Below are 24,908 nucleotides of genomic sequence, written 5' to 3'. Positions count from 1 at the left end.
GTGTGTGTTCAGAAACGTAGCAAGTGGGAATCTGCTGGAAATGTAGTGAGCCACACTAGTGACTCCCTGAGGTCAGTTCTAAAAGATAAAGAAAACAGCTTTATTCTAGCTTCAAGTTATACTCCAAAGTTGAGAGAAAGTTCTATCTGAAAGAGCCCTAAAGCTGCAAGGAAATAATAACAGGGACTTGGACTGTGCAAGTGACACAATCCAGGTTCACTTTCATGGAAGACCCCATTTTAGAGAACCCCAAAGCATGTGGTCTGTTTATGGACTCCTCCATTTCAATTTCTGACAACCTGTATTAAAATGTCGTGAAATAAATGAAGTAAATGCCTTCCTTGTGTTGGTCTCCTTTTATATCCAGCTGCTATTTGATTGCTCTTAGCTCCAAAATTTAGAAAATTTTTTCTGTACTTATTGAATAAGTAATTTTCTTGTACTAAACCAAACCAGACTGGGATGATGATGATTATGAAAAAGGAGAGATCTGGAAACCTTGAAATTTGTTAAGTTGAAAAGGGAACAGGAACACCAATGGACTGACCATCAGATGAATCAATGGCACTTGGTCAGTTCCACAGCTTTTCCAACTCCGAATCTAGATGAAGCTGAGTCCTATTTCATATATACAATATAGATGTATTTTCCTTGCAATTATGGAAGTTTTTATTTTATGCAATTTTTAAAAATTTTTATTTTTGATGATATTTACATAGCTGATTAGGATGGGAACGGTCGAGGATTAGGAGAAAGTGGATGAGACCACTGTTTCCAGTTTTTCTTTTTCTTCTTCCTGTATCTGAGGGAAGGAAGGAGATAAGGTGAGAAGGTGCACCCAGCCTCAAAGTAGTGTCAGCACCTGGGGATGAAACAGCCACCTGATGTCATCCCAGGGTCCCTTATGTGGAGCATGTCCCAAGGGTTCTGCTCGAGTGATTCCCATAGTTCTGAAACGCTGTCAGTCTCACCGATCTAAGGATGAGGAAATCCCTCCAAGTTCCATTGGCTGATATAGTCCACCTTAGTCTCCATTCACCCAGATATTTGATGTCAACACTTGGCTGGGGTACTAGTCCAATTTGTTTTGCCATCCTTCCACTTTGGTATTAGATGTCCTCTGCAGGCCTCAATGGACTGTTATATCCTCCATGTGCCTCTGAGTATGCCACCCACTATCGGAGCCACTTAGGAGGCCCAGTTGTGATACACACAAACCACGGTCAGACCATAGTTCCCACATTGCTCCCTATGAAATTCTGAGTCCTGTGGTTCAGTTGGGAAATCCCCAAAGAAACCTAATCTGAAGTGATCCTAGACCTGAATCTTATGTGTGCTTGCTAGTATGGGGTGCAGTTCAGTCCATCACTCACATCAGCCTATGCGTACACTGGTAGTTGTAACTGCTGGTTCAGATCTAGGTCCAGCACTCTTATGTAAACCAATAGATGCTGCAGCCCAACCCCAACCTACCCTCCACAAACCTGACCTCACATACACCAACAGGAACTTCAACCTAGTTGGAGCAATCCCCAATAACCCTCACCAGGCTGAGCCCCAGCCTAGATTCTTCTGCTTGCCAGTACATGCAGCTGACTGGTCCAGTCTGTCCCCAGTATACATCAATGGGCATTGAAGCCTAGCTCAACCCAACTGACCCCACTATCCAGTTCACACTCATGCTCGCAGGTTGCCACTGCAAGGCCTACCACCAGCCTTGGTTCTCATGTTCACCAGTGGGAGTGCAGCCCATCAGAGAGGTGCCCATCATTTCCATACTGGGCCCACCCCAGGTCCCGGATCTTGCACTCTCTAGGTAGTTCTAGAATCTAGTTTGACAAGATTTGCCCCCATCCCAACACTTGCCAGCTAATGCTAGAACATAACCCAACCATCCTGCACTTATTCTAGTTTATGCATGAACTGGTGGATACAGTTGCTTAGCTCAGTCTGGTTCTCCTAACCCAGTTCACATTCAGGCCAACAGGTATTGTAGCTCTGCCTGGCCTGGTCTGCCCCTTGTCCTAGTTTTCACACCAGCAGGAGGAGAAGTGGCCCAGCAAGGAGCATTTGCTTCCTCCTACTGGGTTCACACATTACTCACTCCCCGCCCCCCATACACATGCTGGATTTCATGTGTGCTGGTAAGTGCCATAGTTCATTCTTGCATGGCATGCCTCACCTCAGCATTACCTGATGGGTGCTTTAGCCTGGCATGGTCCAGTCTTCCCCCAGTTACAGCTCAAGTTGGTGGCTACTACATCTGAGCTCAGTCCAACCAGATACCTGTTCCAGCCTAATGTGAACTGATTGGTATTGTGGAATGATCATGCCTGTCCTGCACCCCATTCTGGTTCTCAGATCTGCCAGTGGGTGTTATGTACTGGCCCAATCTGGCCTACACCCAGATCTGACCCACAAGTATGCCAGCGGATATCATAACCTATTCCCAGCCTTGCTTATTACATTCATCTTTAGGAACTGCATCTTGATAAAAGAATTCCCCAAGCTCCTCTCTCAGATCTCCTTGCAGTGGAAGCTCTCACGCACAACAATGGGTCCTTGCCTCAGACTGACTTAGTAATCTACCTCTTATCCTTGCCTTGCCCACCATGCCACTCCCATTTCAGTTCTTACTGTTGAGTGCTACAGCCCAGGCCTGCCTGGTCCACACTCAGACATAGCTCTCTTGTGGTTCAGGGGGTGCCCGAGATCTAGTCCATCCTGTCCTACATGCACCCTGGCTTACATGAGCACCAGTGTATGCTGCAGCCTAATCAATTTGGTAAACTCCAAACCAGTCCATACCCATGCTAAGGAATACTGCAGTCATGTCACACCCACTTCACTGCCCCCCTTCCAGTTCACATGTTCACGAGTGGAAACCACAACACAGTCAGGGCATCTCCTTTGCTCCCCAAACATGCCTGTTCCTTACCACAGGTTTTGTGCATGCCAGTGGCTGTTCTGGCTCAGCTTGGCATAGCCTATCCCCAGTGTTGGCCTTTGCTGTTGAATGCTGTAGCCTGGCCTGTTCTGGCCCTCCTGCAGTCCCAAATCTTGCTGTTGGTGCCTCAGCCTAGCCCTGCCAAGTCTGCTCCCATCCCTGGATTATGCACACCAGTAGGTGTGATAGCGTAGCCCAGCGTGACCCACTCTCCAGCCTGGATTCTGCACATGCCAGTGGTCTGAGGGTGGCATTTAAGCACTTATCAGGGAAATTCTACCACAGCTTCTCCAAGAACAGAGATGGGGCACAGCCTAACACTCTAGCTGCATGCACAGAACAGGTCAGGTTGGAGTCTCAGTTAGCCAAGCCTATTGTCAGGGGATTCTCCAGGTACACAGTATGTATATGGCTTCCCACATAATTTAAGCAGGCAGAGGTCCAGAGGTGATCTCCTACACTGGAGTGGTAAAGGAGACAGCGGCCAAATGGGCTCCACATTTGGCCAAATGACACGAGAATCTTCACTTCAGAAAAGATTCATCCTTCACAGCTGAGTCTTTGGGGCAATTGACACATGCTTCATTCTCTCTTATTCCAACATTAGTTTCTAACAGAATGTGGAATTTTGAGATTCTAAAAATGCTGTAGTAGATAAATGTGTAAATGATAACCACAGAATACCAAAAAGTGCTATGCACTAAACATTGATTAGCAACATTAATATCTGAACGCAGAACTCATTCACATCTTTTGCCTCACAACAAAAGATAATGAACAAATCACATCTGAATTATTTTGGCAACACATAATATCATTTAACACTTGCTGAGACTTTCCAAGCGTTTTTCCACATATATTGCACTTTTGCAGTGGTGTCCACTAATGCTCTTGCTGATGCTTGTTTCATTCACTTTCTAAGCTCCAACAGACCGTGACAACAGGTTTGTGGTAGCTCGTTTTTCTGTTTACATGCTATTTCTGAGCTTCATGCTTCTGCTGAATATTGACACCAGAAAAGTGAGTTTTCAGTCAGTGGTGTGATATTTTATTCATTTCCGCAGTATGTCATTATTCATGTGCTTATACTTTCTACTGCAGTCAAGATGTGTTTTTGTATGAATTCTTCCACACTTGTCATACATTTATACTGTGAATATTTTTCCATGTTCATGTTCCATCTTTGTGAATTTGCTGTTGTAAAATGAGAGCTAACTGGAAGTAAAGGTTTTTCCACACTCACTGCATTTCTTTTTTTTTATTATTATTCATTGATTACATTGTACTGTGTGATAGTTTCGTTGGAACTCGGTGATTCCCAGTTCCACACTCATTGCATTTCAAGGCTTCTCCCTATGTGGACTATCTAACGCATGATTGTGACCCAGCTGAAAGATTTTCTGCTCAGTAAATTCGTGTTTTGTCTTTTCTGTATGATCTGAGTCTAATGACAATTGGGGGCTTCTACACATTCTACATTCATGTCTATGCCATGTGAATTCTTGTACATAATGAAACATAAAAGCAAAAGACTTTCCACACTGAATACATCCATAACATTCCCCCTGGGCTGGATTCTCTGATGTATAATGAGACCTGAACAGTAGGTTTTTAAATTTCCAAAGTGGCTATATTTGTAAGTTTGTTCCCCAGTGTAGATTCTCTGATGCCCGATTAGGAGTGACTTCTGAGAAAAAAGTATCTTCACAATCAGCACAATCCTAACGTTTTTCCTAGGTGTGGATTCTCCGATGTGAATTGAGACCTGAAAGTCTGCTGAAGACTTTTCCACACTGACTACATTCATATGGTTTTTCCCTTGTGTGGATTCTCTGATGTTCTATAAGACATGACCTTTGGGTAAAGGCTTTACCACACTGGCTACATTCATAAGGTCTTTCCCCTGTGTGGATTCTCTTATGAGTTATGAGATATGAACTGTAGGCAAATGCTTTCCCACAGTGGCTACATCGATACGGTTTTTCCCCTGTATGGATTCTTTTATGGGTTCTGAGACATGAACTTTGGATAAAGGATTTTCCACATTCACTACATTCATATGGTTTTTCCCCTGTGTGGATTCTCTGATGTGTTATGAGACGTGACTGGTGGGAAAAAGTTTTTCCACACTGGGTACATCCATAAGGTCTTTCTCCAGTGTGGATTCTCTGATGTATGATTAGGCGTGCCTTCACAGAAAATGCTTTTCTACACTCACTACATTCATAAGGTTTTTCCCTGGTGTGGATTCTCTGATGATGAATTAGACCTGAGTGCCTGGCATAGGCTTTTCCACACTCACTACATTTATAAGGTTTTTCCCCTGTGTGGATTCGCTGATGCCTGATTAGATGTGATTTCCGAGAAAAAGTTTTTCCACACTCACTACATTTATAAGGTTTTTCCCCTGTGTGGATTCGCTGATGCCTGATTAGATGTGACTTCAGAGAAAAAGCTTTTCCACACTCACTACATTTATAAGGTTTTTCCCCTGTGTGAATTCTCTGATGCTCCTTTAGGTGTGACTTCAGAGAAAAAGCTTTCCCACACTCCCTACAATCATAAGGCCTTTCTCCTGTGTGAATTCTCTGATGCACGATTAGGTGTGACTTCTGAGAAAAAGCTCTCCCACACTCCCTACAATCATAAGGCCTTTCTCCTGTGTGAATTCTCTCATGTCTCTTGACAAATAATTGCTCATCAAAAGCTCCTCCAGACTTATTGCCTTCATATCGCTTCTCTTCAGTGAGATGGATCTGATCTCTTGTAAGCTCTGACTCCTGGTACATGTTTTCTTTACATTCATTACACACATAGAAATGTTCTCCTGTGTCAGTTCTCTGCTTGGTGGAAAGGCAAGATTTAGAACTAAAAGATTTTGTACAGTAGTTACACTTATAGTGATTTTTTGCTGTCTGGCTTATCTGATTCATGTTGACATCTGTCTTATACATAAGAGATTTCTCATTCTTGAAATGTCCATGGAGTTTCCCTCTTGATTGTGTTTCCTGATGCTTGCCAAAATGATTGTTGTGGAACATTTTCTTCTCAACCCGAATTGTTTCTCCCACATTGACAGGTTGCTTATTATATGGCTCTTTAGTATAAACTGGCCCACACATAAGGAATATCTTCTTCCCACTGAACGTTTTTTCTTTCCCATCATGTTCAAAAGACTGTAGACAAATGTGTGTCTTGTCCTGTTGAGTGAGACTCTTCCCACTCTGGAGGCTATTCTCAGGGACATTAGAAGCACGCTTTTTCCCAAACGGCATTTCATTAGGCTTCCTATAGAAAAAAAAATGAAATAAATTATGAAGTCTCCTCCTCTCTCCTTCAAGAGGCACCTCATCTCTGAGCTCCCTCCTGGGAGCTGCTTTTCCCATACCTTTTCCAAGTTCACCTGTCCACTTAGCAGTTAAAACTTCTGTCTGCAAATGATTACTACTTTCTGGGTCTATAAGTTCACGAGAGAAAAACTGAGTATTCCTGGTAACACTTGCTGGAGTGTACAACATGGCATATGAAAAAGACTTTTTGTTCTTAGACGAGAGCTATGTGGCTTGACTCAGCAGGAAGAGAAGATTGCACAAGGTTGGTAACCCTTCCATCAAGTGGAACTGAACCTAGAAAAATGACCCTTGGCACCCCATGGCTTTGCATAAATCTGGAGAGTGCATCCACACAACCATCACCACTGCCTATTCTGGTTAAAACTTCAGATGGATTGCACTTTCAGGTGGGTGCAGATAGCAAGCACAGCAGTTTAAGACTTAAGAGGCTGTAATCAACTACCTTCTTCCGGGTCTCCCAAGAATGTGAGGGTTGAAAGGTTTTGGTATGTTTGACAGCTTTCCTGAGTCATAAACAGTGACATGGATGTTAAGTAGGGCTGCCAGGATGTAAACCAAAGCTGATAAGTGATCCCAGCAAGTGAAAGCTATGGATTTACCCACTAGGCTACCATGCCATGCCCTTGGGTTTGATCTTTTGCAATGACCTATTTGTGCCTTTGGATGACACCCACTACACTTCCTAGATGAACTGAGAAAAGATCAGTCTCTATTTATTTTGTCTTCTGTCTCAATTTGATCACTCACATGGCTTCCAATCTCAGAGACCCAAACAGCCATATAATTACAAGGGTACAGTTTGAGATGTGTAGTAGGAGCTATTTCCTGGCTGGTTGAACAAATGGGAAATGTCTTACCAACAGGTTCTTGCCTTAGACAAGCAAGAGTCAGAGGACACTTAAAAACCTAAGACACTTTGGTGTCTATCTCTCTTCTCTCAAGAGGCACACCATCTCCTGGGTCTCTCCCAAGAAATGCTATTCAATTCTCTCTGCCTTTTACATTCAGTTGGTCACTTTGCAAATCAAACTTCTATCTGCAAATATATATAAACAGAAATAATGAAATCACTTCTCAAGTTTTTTTTTAATGTACAATTTTCCTTTCAGTTCGTGTTTCAACTATGGCCAGAGCTAATACTAAGCATCTTTGGTAATGCCTCTCTCTGGAATTATTATATAATTTTTGTGATTACAACTTGCCTGAAGAATATTTGTTGACTTTTCTGTTTAGCTTCAAGCAGCTTATTCTTTCTGCAGGGATCTGAAATGAGGAAAAGAATAACCATATCCATGAATCATACTGAAGAGTTTCTTTTCCAATGCTCAAGGAAAGTCATTGACATTTGGTGCCATTCTAGATACAGCAGATTTTAATATTAGTAAAATGTGGACATTTATGGGCATTATTTATGAGCATTATATCTTTTTTATTAATGCATTCACATAAAAACTTTTTTTACGTAAAAGTATCCTAATATTACTTTGGCTGGTATTTTCTAATTACTGTATAATATTTTGGGAATGTAAATTTTATTTGAATGTCAACTACAGTTAAGCATGTGCCGTTTGTTTTTCTTGCTCAGGTTTTGTAATTTGATTGAATGTTTTTATTATAGTTTAATAAATGTTTGCTTTATGTAAAAAAATAAATAAAAAATTAAAAATTCAAGTATTTGGAATTGTGTACTTTTAGTTGATACAGGACAATACAGAAAATGTGGCACAGAAATTCAAAATAAGGCTTGGGGTATCTTATATCCGATAACAGTGCCAATTTTTCTTGTCTTGGCTATTATGCTTCAAATACAATTTTTTGAAAATGTATCTTGGGAGATGGCAGATGATGACTTAAATGCTTGGGATCATTGACAAGACCAATATATAGTTCTAGCTTTATGGTTATAGACTGGCAAAGTTTGAAAGGTACTGCTAGAATAAACCTAAATATGGAGACTGTAGAATGCCTGTGTCCCATCAGCTGTCCTTTAGGAAGAAACTTAAAAAAAAAAATCTCAGAGAATTGCATTCAACATGTACTGAGCTATGTGTCAATTTCCTGCCCACTATGTGCTCACCTACCTGAAAGTCCCTGGTTGACAGAATTTTCCACCATCTCTGGTGTTGATTCCTGCTCCAGCTTGAGGATCACATCCGGCTTTGTCATGTGGTACCCTGTTCATGGAAAATAATGTAAATATTGTGAAATGACTACTAGTCCCGCCAACTGCTAAACTTGAGGCACTCTTCTTTCATTTGTCATCTATACAGAAGTATTCTGCTTGGGCAGGATAGAATTTCACTCACCCACAGACAGCAGATTGTTATAGGTCTCAAGCATCACCTCTCTGTACAGGGTCCGCTGAGTATCATCCATATTCTGCCATTCCTCCTGAGTAAAATCCACAGCCACATCTTCAAATGACACCAACACCTGTAATAGCACATGTCTCCTCAGCTCTGGATCACTACATAGAAATGCTGACACAGCATTATGTCTCGTCAATTTGCAACTCTGATGGATACAACTTAAATTACAATCAACACAGCATCGTAGAGTAACAAAATGAAAACATCTTGTCCTGCATTACTTTTGCAATTCCAATACTTCAATGGAACATTCCTTATCCTCTTAAAGGTTGTTTTCTCTAAACATTCAGATTCTAACGAACTGTTGAAGGCACTGCTAGAATGCACCTTCAATCAATCCTTTCTAGAAAGTCATCTGGATTGTTTCCATGTCTACTACTGTACATTGCACTGCTGTAACTATAGGATTACAGATCCCCTTCTCATATGTAGTTTTCATTTCCTTTGGGTATATTCCTAGGAACAGGATAGCTGGGTCATATGGTCATATGGCAGGGTTATTCTCTAAGTACTCTCCTTAGAGATTTCCATAGTGGTTGTACTAGCCTGCACTCCCCCTGGGGGTTAAGTATTTGGGGAATGATTCCAGACTGTAATAATTGTACCATAAAATTGAAATTGAAAAAAAAATGAAAAAAAGAATACACTTTAATGTGAACACATCACTCTCAATTTGTCCCCATTATTGCCACTCCACTCTTCAACTAAATTAAAATAAAAAATCATAAACAGTGAGCCAAAATACTAACTCTGGAACTGTAACAGTAAACTGAGTCTAATTCTTCTGTGTGTATTTGATTTGCAACTTCTATAGACGCAGCTTAATTTACAACCTGTATAGCAACATAGAGTAAAAACTAAATAAAATATCTTGTTCTGTACTATTTTTGCAATTCTGAAGTTACAACTCCCTTATTATTCTGTACCAAATTGGTTTCTGTAATAATTATGCGTTTACGGGCCCGGCGGTGTGGCCTAGCGGCTAAAGTCCTCGCCTTGAAAGCCCTGGGATCCCATATGGGTGCCAGTTCTAGTCCCAGCAGCTCCACTTCCCATCCAGCTCCCTGCTTGCGGCCTGGGAAAGCAGTTGAGGATGGCCCAATGCATTGGGACACTGCACCCGCATGGGAGACCTGGAAGAGGTTCCAGGTTCCTGGCATCGGATCAGCACGCACTGGCCCGTTGCGGCTCACTTGGGGAGTGAAACATCAGACGGAAGATCTTCCTCTCTGTCTCTCCTCCTCTGTGTATAATTGGCTGTAATAAAATGAATAAATCCTTAAAAAAAAATTATGCATTCACTCTAATCTGTAGACATATATATATATCCAAAAGCTAAATAATATGTCAGATAAGAAAGACACATATTTAGTATTGTACAGAATGAGGAAATCTTTGAATAATTTATGAGTGTTTTTCAACACAACCTGATATTTGAAAGTCATATTAAGCAATAATGCAATTCAATTGTCTTATTCCAACATGAAATAATGAATAATTAGAAATATTTTTAACTGATTTTGCATAAATAAGTACATATTTCCTACAGCTCCAATTAGAACTTGATATATTATGTATCCAATAATTTAAAAATATATGTATAGGGCCCGGATGCATGGCCTAGCAGCTAAAAGTCCTTGCCTTGAAAGCCCCGAGATCCCATATGGGCGCCAGTTCTAAACCCGGCAGCTCCACTTCCCATCCAGCTCCCTGCTTGTGTCCTGGGAAAGCAGTCGAGTACGACCCAAGGCTTTGGGACCCTGCACCCACGTGGGAGACCCGGAAGAGTTACCTGGTTCCCGGCTTTGGATCGGCGCACACTGGCCCGTTGCGGCTCACTTGGGGAGTGAAACATCGGACGGAAGATCTTCCTCTCTGTCTCTCCTCCTCTGTGTATATCTGACTGTAATAAAATGAATAAATCTTTAAAAAAAAAAAAATAAGAACTATCTTATTATAAGTAGCAGCTAATATCACGCAGTCCCAGCCTGCCTGTTGAACAGAAAATAAACATATAAGGCAAATGCCACATTGTAACAAACCTATTTTTTTAAATGCATTTTACAAATCCTTTAACATTAACCACTTCTCTGGTTTTCTTGTCTTTATTTTCTAGTTACTTATTTATTGATTTTAACATGAAAAGAATTAATGTAGCCAATATACATAATTTTATAACAGAATTATACTTCTTTTGTATATTCAACTTTTTCCTGTTACATTTTTAAACATCTTATTTATGTTTTAAATTCACATTGCACTGAAGAACTTAATTTTTCATAAAGTGATTCAAACAAAAGTAAAATGATGAGAGTTTAATAGGTAAGGGCTCTAAATATTATGAATTGAAAAGATGTTTGAATCATACAGTTTACAAACACAGATCATTAAAATGAAAGTAGCATATTGTCCTTCATCATTTGTTTGACAAAGACATAAATCCAAGAAATAAGATCCCCTTTGCATCAATACTGATATACACCATAGTTTCATCCTGTTTTGTTTGTGTTGCTTGTGATTCTTCAAGCTATTCTGCGTAACAGAATGTCATATCCGTATATCTGCATTTAGGATATTTCATTAACATCTTGCCCTCTAGCTACACCTATTTTGATGAAATCCACAGAATTTTATTTTTCACAGCTGAGTAACACTCTGTTGTACATATATACTGTTATATAGTGTACATAAATATTATGTTATATATTGTAGATATATACTATGTTTTCGTCATCTAATGATGGACAACTCGATTAATTCCATATTTGGGTATTATGAACAGTGCTACTATAAACAACACGGTTACAGTATCTCACATATGTTCATAACTTTCAGAACATACAACTAGCAGTTAGATTGCTCAATCATATGCCAAGCTAATTTTTAATCATCTAAGAAGTTTTATACTATTTCCCACAGTTACTGAATTAATTTATAATCCCACCAACACTGTACGGAAGTTCCCATTTTCTACATCATCACCAGCATTTGTTACCTTTCCTCGAAATATTAATAGGTATTCTGATAGGGTTGAGCTATTTCATGGCTACTTTCTTACTGAGAACTATCTACTGAGGTCCTTTGGTCCTTGATTTACCATCCTGGGGAGTTTGAGGTCATTGAGATCACATGGACTTGCCCTCAGCTGCCAAGATGCCCAAAGGGAAGAAAGCCAAGGGCAAGAAGGTGGCCCCGGCCCCCTGCTGTGGTGAAGAAAGCAGGAGGCCAAGAAGGTGATGAACCTGCTGTTCAAGAAGAGGCCCAAGAACTTTGGCATCAGACAGGACATCCAGCCCAAGAGGGACCTCACGCACTTCAACAAGTGGTCATGCTACATCCGCCTGTGGCAGCAAGCCATCCTCTACAAGCAGCTCAAGGTGCCTCCAGCCATCAATCAGTTCACGCAGGCACTGGACCGGCAGACGGCCACACAGCTGCTCAAGCTGGCCTATAAATACCGACCAAATACAGAGCATTAGAACAAGCAGTGGCTGCTGGCCCATGCAGAAAAGAAGGTGGCCAGCAAGGGAGACATGTCGACCAAGCAGCCTCTGGTGCTGCACACAGGCGTAAACACAGTGACCACGCTGGTGGAGAACAAGAAGGCACAGCTGGTGGTGATCGCACGAGACGTGGACCCCATTGAGCTGCTCGTCTTCCTGCCCACCCTCTGTAGCAAGATGGGCATCCCCTACTACATCACCAAGGCCAAGGCCCGCCTGGGCCGCCTGGTCCACGGTAAGACTACACCACCGTGGCCTTCACGCAGGTCAACTCGGAGGACAAGGGTGCCCTTACTAAGCTGTTGCAAGCAATCTGGACCAACAACAACGAGATCTGCCGCCACTGGGGAGGCAATGTGCTAGGCCCAAGTCCATGGCCTGCATCTCCAAGCTGCAGAAGGCCAAGGCCAAGGTGCTGGCCATGAAGCTGGGATGAGAGTGTGGCCGGGCCCTTTGTACATAATAATAATAATAATAATAATAATAATAATAATAATAATAAAGCCTGTCTCAAAAAAAAACAAAGATCACATGGAAATTGAAAGATAAAACTGTCAATTTGAACAACACATGGAATTTCTTGTGTCATATTTGACCAATTTTTAAGTGCAATGTAGAATCTGAAATTAAAGATCAAAAGGGGTGAATACTAGAATGAGATTTCATTTCATCTGGTTGAGAATCAAAAACTGTGCTTCTGGAAAGGACTCCATTAACATGATACACTCTGATGAAAGCTCTGGAGATTTAGTGACATATGCAATGCTAGCAAGTAGACTGATATAAGTGTAATTGCAAATTTGCGTGGAAATTTTTAAGACTGAAACCCAAATACTCCCCAATCCAGCTAATGCTATACTCCTAATCATCCAAGAAGTATATACTACAAGCACAATCTCTCTAGGAAAAAAAATCATATTTCCTAATGAAATATGACATTTCTTCCAATTTGGGGATTGTCTGTCTTCCTGGTTTTGACAGATTTCTTACTTGAAAATCACAGAGAAGTTGGAGAAGTGGGCCCAGCACAGTAGCCTAATGGAAAGAGTCTTCACCTTGTATGCACTGGGATCCCATAGAGGCACCAGTTCACGTCTCAGCTAATCCACTTCCTATACAGCTCCCTGCCTGTAGCCTGGGAAAGTGGTGGAGGAACCTGCAAAGCCTTGGAATGCTGCAACTATGTGAAAAACCCAGAAGAAGCTCCTGGCTTCTGACTTCTGATAGGCTCAGCTCCAGCCACTGCAGCTACATTGGGAGTGAATCAGCAAATGCAGATCTTTTTCTCTGTATCCCCCGTCTCTCTGTACGCTTGCCCTTCCAATAAAAATAAATCTGGGCCTGGCAGCATGGCCTAATGGCTAAAGTCTTTGCCTTGAAAGCCCCGGGATCCCATAGGGGAACCGGTTCTAATCCCGGCAGCTCCACTTCCCATCCAGCTCCCTGCTTGTGGTTGAGGATGGCCCAAAGATTTGGGACCCTGTACCCACATGGGAGGCCCAGAAGAGGTTCCTGGTTCCCGGCTTCGGATTGGCGCAGCACCAACCATGGTGGTCACTTGGGGAGTGAATCATCAGATGGAAGATCTTCCTCTCTGTCTCTCCTCTCTCTATATCTAGACTTTGTAATAAAAATAAATAAAAATAAATAAATCTTTTAAAAATAAATAAATAAATCTTTTTATATGAATTTTTTCATTCTTATTTTTGGTGATGTTTACAAAGATGATCAGGGTGAAAAGGTTCAAGGGTTAGGAAAAAGTGGGTGTGATCTTTGATTTCAAATTTTCTATTTCTTCTTCCTGCATAATCCTTACAAAAGCTTAAGGAGAATCAAGATGGCGGTATAGGGTAAGGACACGTTTATGTGGACGGAAAAACATTTAATCAGGATGAAGAAGAGAGGACATATTTCAGGAAATAGGAAGGAACAGAACAACAGCAGAGGGGTACCTGGAGACTGACAGACACAGGAAAGCAGCGGACACAATGGTGTGGTGTTGCAGAGACTGATACTCCAGCACGGCGATCTAAACTCCAACAGCATTCGGAACTCCACCAGCAACCAGCTGGGAAGGGACTTTCACTGGGAGCTCGGGTGGTGAACCCAGGCAAAGAACTGTCCGTTCTGCTGGTCTGTTTGATTTGACCAGGAACAGAGACAGAGCAGCTGATCTCAGACGAGCAGTGCGAGAACAGAATGGATTTCACAGCCCAGTCAGCTCCTTAGAGCTGACTTGGGCACCATTTTGTGTAAGGAGGAAAGGGCGAGGGAGAGGACTGAGCATGCGCTGAGCTGGGAGTGAGCTCATTTTTGTCTCAGTGAACTGCAACGACGTGGCATTCTACGGGTTCCACCCAAGACAGGTCTGGGTAGCCCTCGGATCTGACGGCCAGCAGATCAACAACTGTAGTGGTTGTATATCAGGCGCCATTTTGGGCACTGTGGCAATAGCTTTGGAACTGCAGGGGACAATAGTGAACTGCGAATGTGCTGATCTCACGAGAACTTGCTGAGGTCCGTGACTGCACTGGTCGCACAAGAAAATAATACTGACTCTGGCAGCGTACGGGTCAAAATAGGTCCGTGTGGCACCCAGACCTAAAGTCCAACAGGTTCCGGCAAGATCAGCGCCACCAACAACCCAATTATATAGGACATCTGGTGTCTTTCTAATCCTGGGACCTGTTCCATCCGGAAGTGGGAGAAAGGTTGCAGAGACAATGGCGCAGCCTTACCATGGTATCACAGGAGGTGGAGAGTGGTGAGCCAAGAGCTGGGGCTGTGGAGACCATGGTGGAAATCTGACGTAAGGACCAGATCTGGAACTCGCTGGGGGTTGTGGCACAAGTGGCTGCAAGAAAAAAGTTGTGTACCAACTGCAATAACTAAAATCGCATTGTAGACCTGTGGGTGACAAAGCTTAGAAACTTGCCCCAAGGAATTCAAGACTCTGCTAACCAGAAGTGCAATGACCAAGAGCAAAAGAAGAGACAAAAGCACAATGAATATTATGGAAGACTCCCCTGCAAAGGAGCAAAACCCTATGCCAATCTGAGAGTTAACTGAGGAAGGCATTGAGAAAATGGGGCACACAGAATCCATAAGACTCATTTTAAAGATTCTGATCAACAATGAGAAGCTCATGCAAGAGTTCAAAGAATTTAAGGAAGCAATAAAGCAAATCAAGGCTGGTATATCAGAAATTAAGAACACAGTAGAGCAAATTAAGAGTACAGTGGAGAGTCTGCAAAATAGAATGAAGAAAATAGAAGAAAGTAGAAGAAAGAATCTCAGAATTGGAAGGTATTTCCTGTCACCAGGGGGAAGCAAACAAAAAGCTGGAAGCAGAGCTGGATCAGGCCAAAAAAAGTATTCAAGAATTGAAAGACACTATTAAGAGGCCAAATCTAAGAGTTATGGGAGTCCCAAAAGGTACAGAAAGAGAAGCTGAGTTTGCAAATATATTTAATGAAATAATAAAGGAAAATTTCCCTCATCTGGAGAAAGAATTGGGAAACAAGTTCCAAGAGGGGCACAGAACTCCCAACAGGCTTGATCAAAAGTGATCTTCACCACGACATATGACAATCAAGCTCTCTTCAATCGAACATAAAGAAAAGATCCTTAAATGTGCACGTGAAAAAAATCAATTGACATATAAAGAAATGCCAATTAAGCTCACAGGAGATCTCTCACAGGAAACTCTACAGGCAAGAAGAGAATGGACTGACATATTCCAGATTCTAAAAGAAAAAAATTGTCTGCCTAGGATAACATATCCAGCAAAGCTTTCTATTGTCTTTGAAAATGAAATAAAATTCTTCCACAGTAAAGAAAAGCTAAAAGAATTTTCCTCTTCCAAACCTGCCTGACAAATGATACTTCAAGATGTTCTCTTGGCAGAGAAGAGGAATAGCACCTACCAAAACCAAAGGCAAACGCGAAGAAGATCCCAGTAAAATGACAACAGAAGACTAAACCAATGAACAACCCATTCCTAAAATGACAGGACCAACGTAACACCCATGTATATTAAACTCTGAATGTAAATGGCTTAAGCTCAATCAACGTCATAGATTAGTAGACTGGATTAAAAAACAAAACCCATTTGCTTAATGTCTGACAGAGACACACTTCAACAAAGATCAGCGGAAACTATATCACATGGGTTTTGTTGTTTTCTGTTGTTTTCATTCTCTTCAAAACACTTCCTTCAGATTAAATCATTCAGTGACTCGTAGATTATGCAGTGGCATCATTTTCTTCAAGAAGGTTCTTGATTTACATTTCTTCAGCTACACATTAGTCATTTAATAGCATGTTATTTAACTTCTTGATGTTGTTAACTTCTTTTTTCTCCCAGATGATGATTTTGTTTTGTGGCTCTTCATTTAAGGGGATGTATAGTAGCCGTGTAATGGAGACTGTCATATCTAGTAACATGTCATTTAACTTCAGGCATTGCAAATTTCTATTTTTCTTTTTATTGTTGATTTTGTATCTCGACTTTTCATTTAAGGGGATGTACAGTAGCTGTGTAACGGAAACTGTCATATCTAGTAACATGTCATTTAACTTCATGGCATTGTAAACTTCTTTCTATTGTTGATTTTGAAACATGACTTTTCATTTTAGGGGATGTACAGTAGCTGTGAAATTGAGACTAACATCCAGATGTGAGGATATAGTGTGGTATGCATTTCTACTTCCAGACAAAGATGGACTTACAATGAAACTGTTTACTGTATCTTGACAATAGGATTCTGGACTCTCTGCCATTGTCTATGCCCGCAATGATGGACATATGACTGAGTATGAAGAACTATATGTTAGTAATGATATAGAGGAACTTGGGGGGAGGGAACTGGGGAGGGGATAAGGGAATATGAAACTGTATTATAGCTGAAACATCCAACAACATGAACCAGAATGGGGTGAAAGCCAGCCAGGAAAAGCCACTGTTCCTGCTAGGACAGGAGGTGAACCGAGTAGGGTTGGCTCAAGGACACCCGGCAAGTGCAAAATCTGGCATTGGGAGGGGTTCTGATGGAGGAGCCTGGGCAATTCCTCTGGCAGGATAGTCCCTGCAGGTAAGAGCAAGAAGCATGATTGGAAACAGCCCAGAATAGGCCATGGAAAGTTTCCCACTGGCATACATTCGGCATGGGTCAGGGGCAGACCAGGCTGAATCAGTTCATGTCATCCACTGGCAAATCCGATCACCAGAACAGAGTGTGGGATGAGCCGGGTTTGGTTGCGACAAAACCAGTACACATTATGGAATGCCAGGGCGTGGTTGCCTGTACTGGATATGAATGCAGCACCCATCCAGCACACGTGAGATCCAGGAAGGAAGGGAGGGGCAGAGCTGGCGGGGGGATTAAGGGGCTGGTTCCCTCGCCAGACAGCTACTCCCACTGGAGAGCGTGGGCTGGGATAGAGACAGACCCGACTAAGCAAGGCTACAACACCTGTGTGCTGCATATGGACTAGATCAGGGCCGCAGCATCAGCTGGTAGAAGCTGGCACTGGGGACTAATTCTGTCAAGTCAAATCACAGGACCACCTAAAGAGTACATAAACCGGGACAGAGAGACCTGGGAGGGAAAAGTGGGTTCCCCCTTCTTGGGTCACTATTCCCGTGGGAGGGCATGAAAACTAGGAAGGGGGATGGGATGGCTAGATAGAGAGGTACTCAACAACATCTGTGAGGGCTGGATAGTTGAGTTGGTTAGATAGAACTAAGCTTTAATACCCATTGACAAGTACCAGAGCCAAATGGGATGGGGGACAGACTGGTCTTCTGCTACACATACTGGCAAACCAGGGTAGGGGGAGGGCCTGGAGGGGGTTATTGTGGGTTGCCCCGACTAGTCTGCAGCTCCCACTGGTCGATGTAAGGGCCGAACCAGACTGGACTGCAACACCCATTGGTTCCAGTGCAACTCGGGACTGAAAACAGAACCAACCCAGCAATTGCAACCACCAGCTGATCGGGGTGATGGACTGTGCCGGGACCTGTGCTTGCTAGAACATACAAGAAACTAATCTGGGAATACCTCAAAGTATCTTTGGAGATCTCCCCAATCGAACTGCTGGACTCAGAACTCTAACCAAGAAAAGACAGAAGACAGAGCAGATCAATCATTCATCTCAGCTATATGTTGGCAGCGAAATATGGGGCAAACGGAGACTTTATGATGGACCATATAAAACAGTGGACGACCTCATTGAGTGAAACTGGCAGCGATTCATAACTGGAGAACTATTAACACACTTGAGCACATATCTCAGAGCATGCCCCACATCCGGGACTTGGGGTGGGAGGGAAACCGGGTGGGGCTTCTCCCTCAATATCCCCCCTTTACCTCAGATACAAGATTGAAACAATATGGACATAATAGTATTGCCCACTTCCCTATCCCCCTGAACCTTTTTTTTTTAATTTTTTTTTCTTTTTTTTCTTCTTTTTCCTTTAACTGTAACTATGTAAAGATTGTCAACAACAATACAATAAAATAGATTAAAAAAAAGAAACTGTATTATAAAATAATAACAATAATAATAAAATGTTAAAAAAAAAAAAGCTTAAGGCACATGCACATGAAGACTACAAGATCTAAAAGCCAAAATATTAACATTAGGTAGCTTCTCTGGTCACATGGAATTAAGTTGGAAACGATTTTTTAAAATAAATTTAGTGCCTGGCATGGTAGCCTAGTAGCTGAAGGAGACCCAAAAGACTCCTGCTTTGCTGGGATACCATATGGGCGCTAGTTCATATCCAGGCTGTTAACTTTCCTTCCAGCTCACTATTTGTTGCCTGGGAAAGCAACAGAGGGTACTCCAATACCTTAGGACCCTGCATCAGTGTGGGAAAACTGGAAGAAGCTCTTAGCCAATAGCTTCAAATTGGCTCAGCTCTGACAGCTCCTCTTCTGCGCCACTGGAGGGGTGAACCAGTGCATACAAGCTCTTTCTCTGTCTCTGCTCTCTGTCAATCTGACATTCCAATCAAAACAAATCAGAAAATAAATTTAACAAATTGTATCTTAACAATGGCATTATAAGTCAATTTGTCGTCATCAAGATTTCACTCCTATTCACACATTAGAGCACATTCAGTGCAGAATGGTTTTAGGAATTGCTTCGCCATCATTAAACATAGTTGGGACGTTGTCAAAGCTATTAAGGTCAATGGATGGTAGAGTTGCAGGATGATCTCTAATTTGTGCATCAGTTGCAAATTAAATCGTAACTGTGTATTACAATATAAGTACAATTGTCAACTGGAATGCTACCCGGTGGGCGTGACTAACAGCCTACCTGCCAATGACCTGAGGCATGGCTTCCAGCTGTGCATTCACAACTTCCCCTGTGAAATGATTGGAGGGTCTAAAGAAACAGACATTCCTTCTAGTCAATTACAGTGTCATTGCTGGGGGGGAGGGTTGTTGGGGACTGCTCCTCTGCTCTCTCTTTTCCTAGTCCATAAGACCTGTGCTCACTTTCTGGTGAATGGACATGTCCCCAGTGGTTCCTGGAGCCAAAGAACACTGACGCTTCACCCCCTCCTTGGTCTCAGAGCCTGTTCGCAGGAGACTCAAAAGCAACAAAAATGGATTCCAAGATGGACAAAGACAAAGACTAGACATTTCTACAAAGATAACCAACAGGTTAATTAGCATGAGAACATTCTCAAGCATGGTTTATCATTAAGTGAATGGGAATGCAGCCACAATGAGATACCACTGTATCTGCATTGCAATGTATTTCATTAAAAAGTGTTCATAAAGAGGAACTGAAATTAGGCATTACTGAGCTAAGGTCAAAATGATTAAACTAATATTAGGAATGGCACTACAGAACCGCCTATGTTGTGAACCTTCTCACAGACTTAGGAACCAGTACAAGGTATCACCTGGAAGAAGCAGGGAATAGGTCAGTGTTTCCATGGTCTGTCTCAGTTTACCTTGAAAGATGTTAGTATGTCTGAACTGAACTGTGGCAAGGTGGGCCAAGCTTCCCATATGTGTGCAGTTCATGTCCTGAGTGTTCCACTTCCAACGCTGGTTCCTGCTCTTGCCTCACGAAAGCAAGACACGATGGTTCACCTGTACTCGTACCCATGTGGGAGACCAAAAAGAGTCTCCTAGCTTTAGGCTGACACATAGCTCTTACCATTGTAGCCATTTGGGGAGTAAAGTTACAGATGGAAGATCTCTTTTTCACTCTCTCAACTTTTCTCTGCAACTTTGCATTTCAAATAAAAAACAAAGAGAATGCAACAGGGGCCAATCCCTGTGCTTTAGCAAGTAAAGACACTGGCATCCCATATGGACATTGGCTCAAGCAAGTTGGAGACGGGGATATTACTCCTGACTCATGGCTACAGACTTGCTCACCTTTGCTCATTCTGGTTATTTGAGGAGCGAACCAGAAGATGGAAGATGTTTCTCCATCTCTCTTTCTTAGAAGCTCTGCTTTTCAAATTAAAAAATCTTAAAAAACCAAAAACAAGCAAAAACACCCTGCAATAGGAAATGGCGTTGTGGCACAGCCAGCTAAGCTGCCCCCTGCCTCAATTCCAATCAATCTCTAAGTCAACGTGAACTGGAAACACTGGAAAATGGCTCAAGCACTTGAGTGGGAAACTCAGATGGACCTCCTGGTTATTCTCTGACATGCTCCAGCACCGACCGTTGTGACCACTGGTGAATCAATCAGCAGATAGCACACATGTCTGTCTCTGACACTCTCCTTCCCTTTGTGCAAGTCAGTCTTTAAACAAATAAATAGATTCATTGAAATCTTTAATAAACAAACAGGTAGTGTATATAGCTCTCCACACATTCCAGTAGCAGCCCATGAATACAGCACAGCCTCCAAATGCTATTACGCATCACACTATTTCAGCTATTTCAATAAAGCAAAACTGGAAAGTTAATAAATATTATTTTTCATATATTTGGAAACTCCTACTACTCCTAAATGTTGAGTGAAATAAGTTTCATTTTATCATGTGTAACATCAGTAAATACCATTTCAAACTTGATATCGTACAATCATTAGCAGATACTTCATTTCAATTTGAATCAGGTAATAAGAATCATGCCTTGTTATGACATCAGAAAACAGGGAAAGTTTCAAATGGCGTTTACAGCTCCAATGTCTTAGCTATGAAAATTCTACCCTCTTTCTCTCATACTTGCTTTTTCACTGTAAAACCCATCATAAAATTCCTACCATACAATGTAAAGCAAGCTGAGAAGTAAACAGACAACTTACTGAAGGTGTGTTGGTGTTCTCCAGCCTAGGAAGCATGAGCGGGCTGCAGGGCTACACCTGCAAGAGAAGGTGGAGAGAGGGAGTCAGGAATTGGTCTTGCTTGTCCCCAGTCTCCTTAATGGTTCTTACTGTGCTCAGCAATGTCAAGACAAGAAGCAGACACAATGGCTGGAGACACAAAAGCCCTCAGGCTCCCCGGGCAACAACAGTGCATTACAAGAGCCAGGGAAGCTCCCATTGAACAGAATCAACAATGTCCATGACTGGCAGTGGTTATGCTCAAGTTATCATTTGGTTAGTGCAAACTACTACTACTTAGTTTTAAATAATGGTACTGGGCCTGGCACCATAGCCTGGTAGCTAAAATCCTAACCCTGCATATACTGGGATCCCATACGGGTGTTGATTCATATCCTGGCATCTGCATTTCCATTCCAGCACCCTGCTTAGGCCTGGGAAAATAGTCAAGGAAGGCCCACTGCCTTGGGACCCTGCACCCGCATGGAACTTGGAAGAAGCTCCTGGATCCAGCCATCAGGTTATCTCAGCTCTACTCACTGTGGCTAACGGAGTGAACCAGCTGATGGAAAAGCTTTCTCTCTGTCTATCCTCTTTAAACCTGACTTTCCAACGAAAATAATAACAATAAATTTACTGTCAAGTCCTAACTTATTTTTTCAACAGCCATTATTCAAATTACAAGACACCACAGAAAAAGCATTATATTGTCCCTAAAATTTATGCTACAGAAAAAAATGCTTGGGTGGTATTAAGAATTTCTCTATTTCTACAGATGTGCTGTGTAGGACTCCATGTAAGGACTTCCAATGGAACACTTCTTTCTGTTAGTACTAAAAACTCTATAGAAGGTTCACATCTTTCAATCAGAGTAATTTTGTCTAAGCCTACATATGAAAAATGGATAGAATACATGCACATTCTATACACCTTTCTTTTTTTTTAAATTTTATTTATTTATTTTTTTATTCTATACAGATTTCACACAATTGTTCCAAAGGAAAGTTCTTCAGACTTTGATTACACTTCCAAGTTCCTAAACCTTCCATGACACTTGATTTTGCCATTTTACTTGCCTTAGCCCATAGGACATGCATAAATGTGACAGCAACAGTTTAACAAGAGTTTTTACTTTACCTCATTAAATAGCTGTGCTATGGAAACAGCCAGAGAAAAGCCACCAGATACGGAAGAGTGAACATCATGGTACAGGAGGTTGGGCTGCTGCTTGGGATACATCACATCTGATCCCCAAATGCCTTGATTATATCTACCGGCTATTTACCACTTTCAGTGCAGTATCCTGCTAGTGGACCTGGAATGCAGTGGGCGGGTTCCAGGAAGCCCCTGGGAAACTTAGATGAATTCCAGTTGCTGGACTAAGCATGGCAGAGCCCTGACATCTTGGGAGTGAATCAACCAGCTGATGGAACATCTCTCTCCTCCCTGCAATCTACTTCTCAAACAAAAATCATATTTGTAAAAATGATTACAAAAAATAAAGTGTATCTAAAACTACATATTTTACCTGGATTTGTGGAAGCATCTTGGTAATACAGAATTAAACTTCAAATTCAATTAAGAGAACTTCACAAAGACACTTCTACAACTGATATTTCTGCAGGTACTTGGGCACTCTACTTCCTTCCCCTCCCCCACCCCACTTTCATTTGTGATTTTACGATAAAATTCCATGGGACTGGGGATTTCCCTTACCCCCTGGAACTGCGAGTGCAGTATGCCAACAGCTGTCTAACACACTATACCACAATGCAAGCCCCAAAGGTTAGTCTTTTTCACTGACTACTACCAGGAATATTCTGTGTACTTTTGGTGTCTGACCATTTTTAAAAAAAATTCATTCATATTATAATCCCAGTGTTAAAAAGAAAAACTCATGATATCACCTTCCCCCCAAAACTCTTGGACCTGAAACAATCATTGTCATTCAGGTCATTTAGGCGTGACCACCCCTTACTGTTACATGTGTATTCATGTCAATGTATAAATATGTAACATAGCCTATGGAAGAAAATTAGGTCCGATGTGAAGTTTGACACATTAAAATACACTTGAAATTTGTGAAATAATTCATTGTATCATTGTACAATGCCAAAAAATCATCTAAGAACTCACCAAAACATTTACGAATTAAACTCATCGTGTTTCCATTCTGATCATCACCACCATCGATTTTCAATTATTTTTAATCTTCTAAAAATGCTTGTAATGACCATAGTGGTAAAGTTTCTGCTTGTGATCAACGCAACCCTGAGTGTCTGATTTGAATCAAGCACCATGCCTGATCCAGCTAAGGCTGCCTGAATCCTGATCTGGCACTCTTCTTTAGTTTTTCTGGGTTTTTTTTTTTTTTTTTTTTTTTTAAGGATGCGTTATTTTTGTGGGAAAGTTAGATATAAAGAGGAGAGGAGAGACAGAGAGGAAGATCTTCCATGCACTGATTCACTCCCCAAGTGGTGTCAATGGCCAGAGCTGCACCAATCCTGCTGCAGGGTGCTAGAGAGATCACTCTGACCCCAGTGCAGGATGTCAGGAGCAGTCTGTATTTCCATAGCTTGGTGACAGCTGCTCCCGCAACACTCCAGGAACTACTGCGCTGAACGGGGAAAGTCAGGAGATTTAAGCTCTCATCCTCCAATCAGATTGAGAGCCACATGGCACAAGCACAATTTCAAGCAGGAAGACAGTTACCAGAGCCCAAAGTTTGTTAACTTCGGTAGCACAAGAGGAGGCAGGAGGAGCCAAGTATGCGGAATTTAGGGAATAATTTCTAGCTTTTACAGCTCCAATGTCTTAGCTATGAAAATTCTACCCTCTTTCTCTCATACTTGCTTTTTCACTGTAAAACCCATCATAAAATCCTACCATACAATGTAAAGCAAGCTGAGAAGTAAACAGACAACTTACTGAAGGTGTGTTGGTGTTCTCCAGCCTGGGAAGCATGAGCGGGCTGCAGGGCTACACCTGCAAGAGAAGGTGGAGAGAGGGAGTCAGGAATTGGTCTTGCTTGTCCCCAGTCTCCTTAATGGTTCTTACTGTGCTCAGCAATGTCAAGACAAGAAGCAGACACAATGGCTGGAGACACAAAAGCCATCAGCTTCCATTGAACAGAATCAACAATGTCCATGACTGGCAGTGGTTATGCTCAAGTTATCATTTGGTTAGTGCAAACTACTACTACTTAGTTTTAAATAATGCTACTGGGCCTGGCACCATAGCCTGGTAGCTAAAATCCTAACCCTGCATATACTGGGATCCCATACGGGTGTTGATTCATATCCTGGCATCTGCATTTCCATTCCAGCACCCTGCTTAGGCCTGGGAAAATAGTCAAGGAGGGCCCACTGCCTTGGGACCCTGCACCCACATGGAACTTGGAAGAAGCTCCTGGATCCGGGCATCAGGT

At 42.0% G+C, this 24,908-nt stretch overlaps 1 protein-coding gene, 1 long non-coding RNA gene and 1 pseudogene across 2 annotated transcripts; 1 reads left to right on the top strand and 2 right to left on the bottom strand.

Annotated features, from left to right (window-relative positions):
* Positions 1 to 4,680: 4,680 nt before the first annotated feature.
* LOC131482803 (zinc finger protein OZF-like) lies at positions 4,681 to 6,230 on the bottom strand. Its single transcript, XM_058678373.1, has one exon. It carries the CDS (start codon positions 6,220 to 6,222, stop codon positions 4,681 to 4,683), a length of 1,542 nt encoding a protein of 513 aa, XP_058534356.1. The 5' UTR covers positions 6,223 to 6,230.
* Positions 6,231 to 8,605: 2,375 nt separating this feature from the next.
* On the bottom strand, positions 8,606 to 24,472 carry LOC131482810 (uncharacterized). Its single transcript, XR_009247310.1, has 3 exons — positions 24,410 to 24,472; positions 21,464 to 21,520; positions 8,606 to 8,733 (listed from the first exon to the last, which is right to left on the bottom strand). It is a non-coding gene; the product is annotated as an uncharacterized LOC131482810 (long non-coding RNA).
* Positions 11,823 to 12,608, top strand: LOC131482805 (large ribosomal subunit protein eL8-like; annotated as a pseudogene).
* Positions 24,473 to 24,908: the final 436 nt, after the last annotated feature.

Source organism: Ochotona princeps, chromosome 20 (genome assembly GCF_030435755.1).
Source record: "Ochotona princeps isolate mOchPri1 chromosome 20, mOchPri1.hap1, whole genome shotgun sequence".
Taxonomy (NCBI): Eukaryota; Metazoa; Chordata; class Mammalia; order Lagomorpha; family Ochotonidae; genus Ochotona; species Ochotona princeps.
This window is presented reverse-complemented; position numbering and strand designations above follow the sequence as displayed.

Bases quoted from the DNA above. Each gene is read 5' to 3' on its own strand.
- LOC131482803 (XM_058678373.1), bottom strand. From the start codon at position 6,222: ATGCCGTTTGGGAAAAAGCGTGCTTCTAATGTCCCTGAGAATAGCCTC.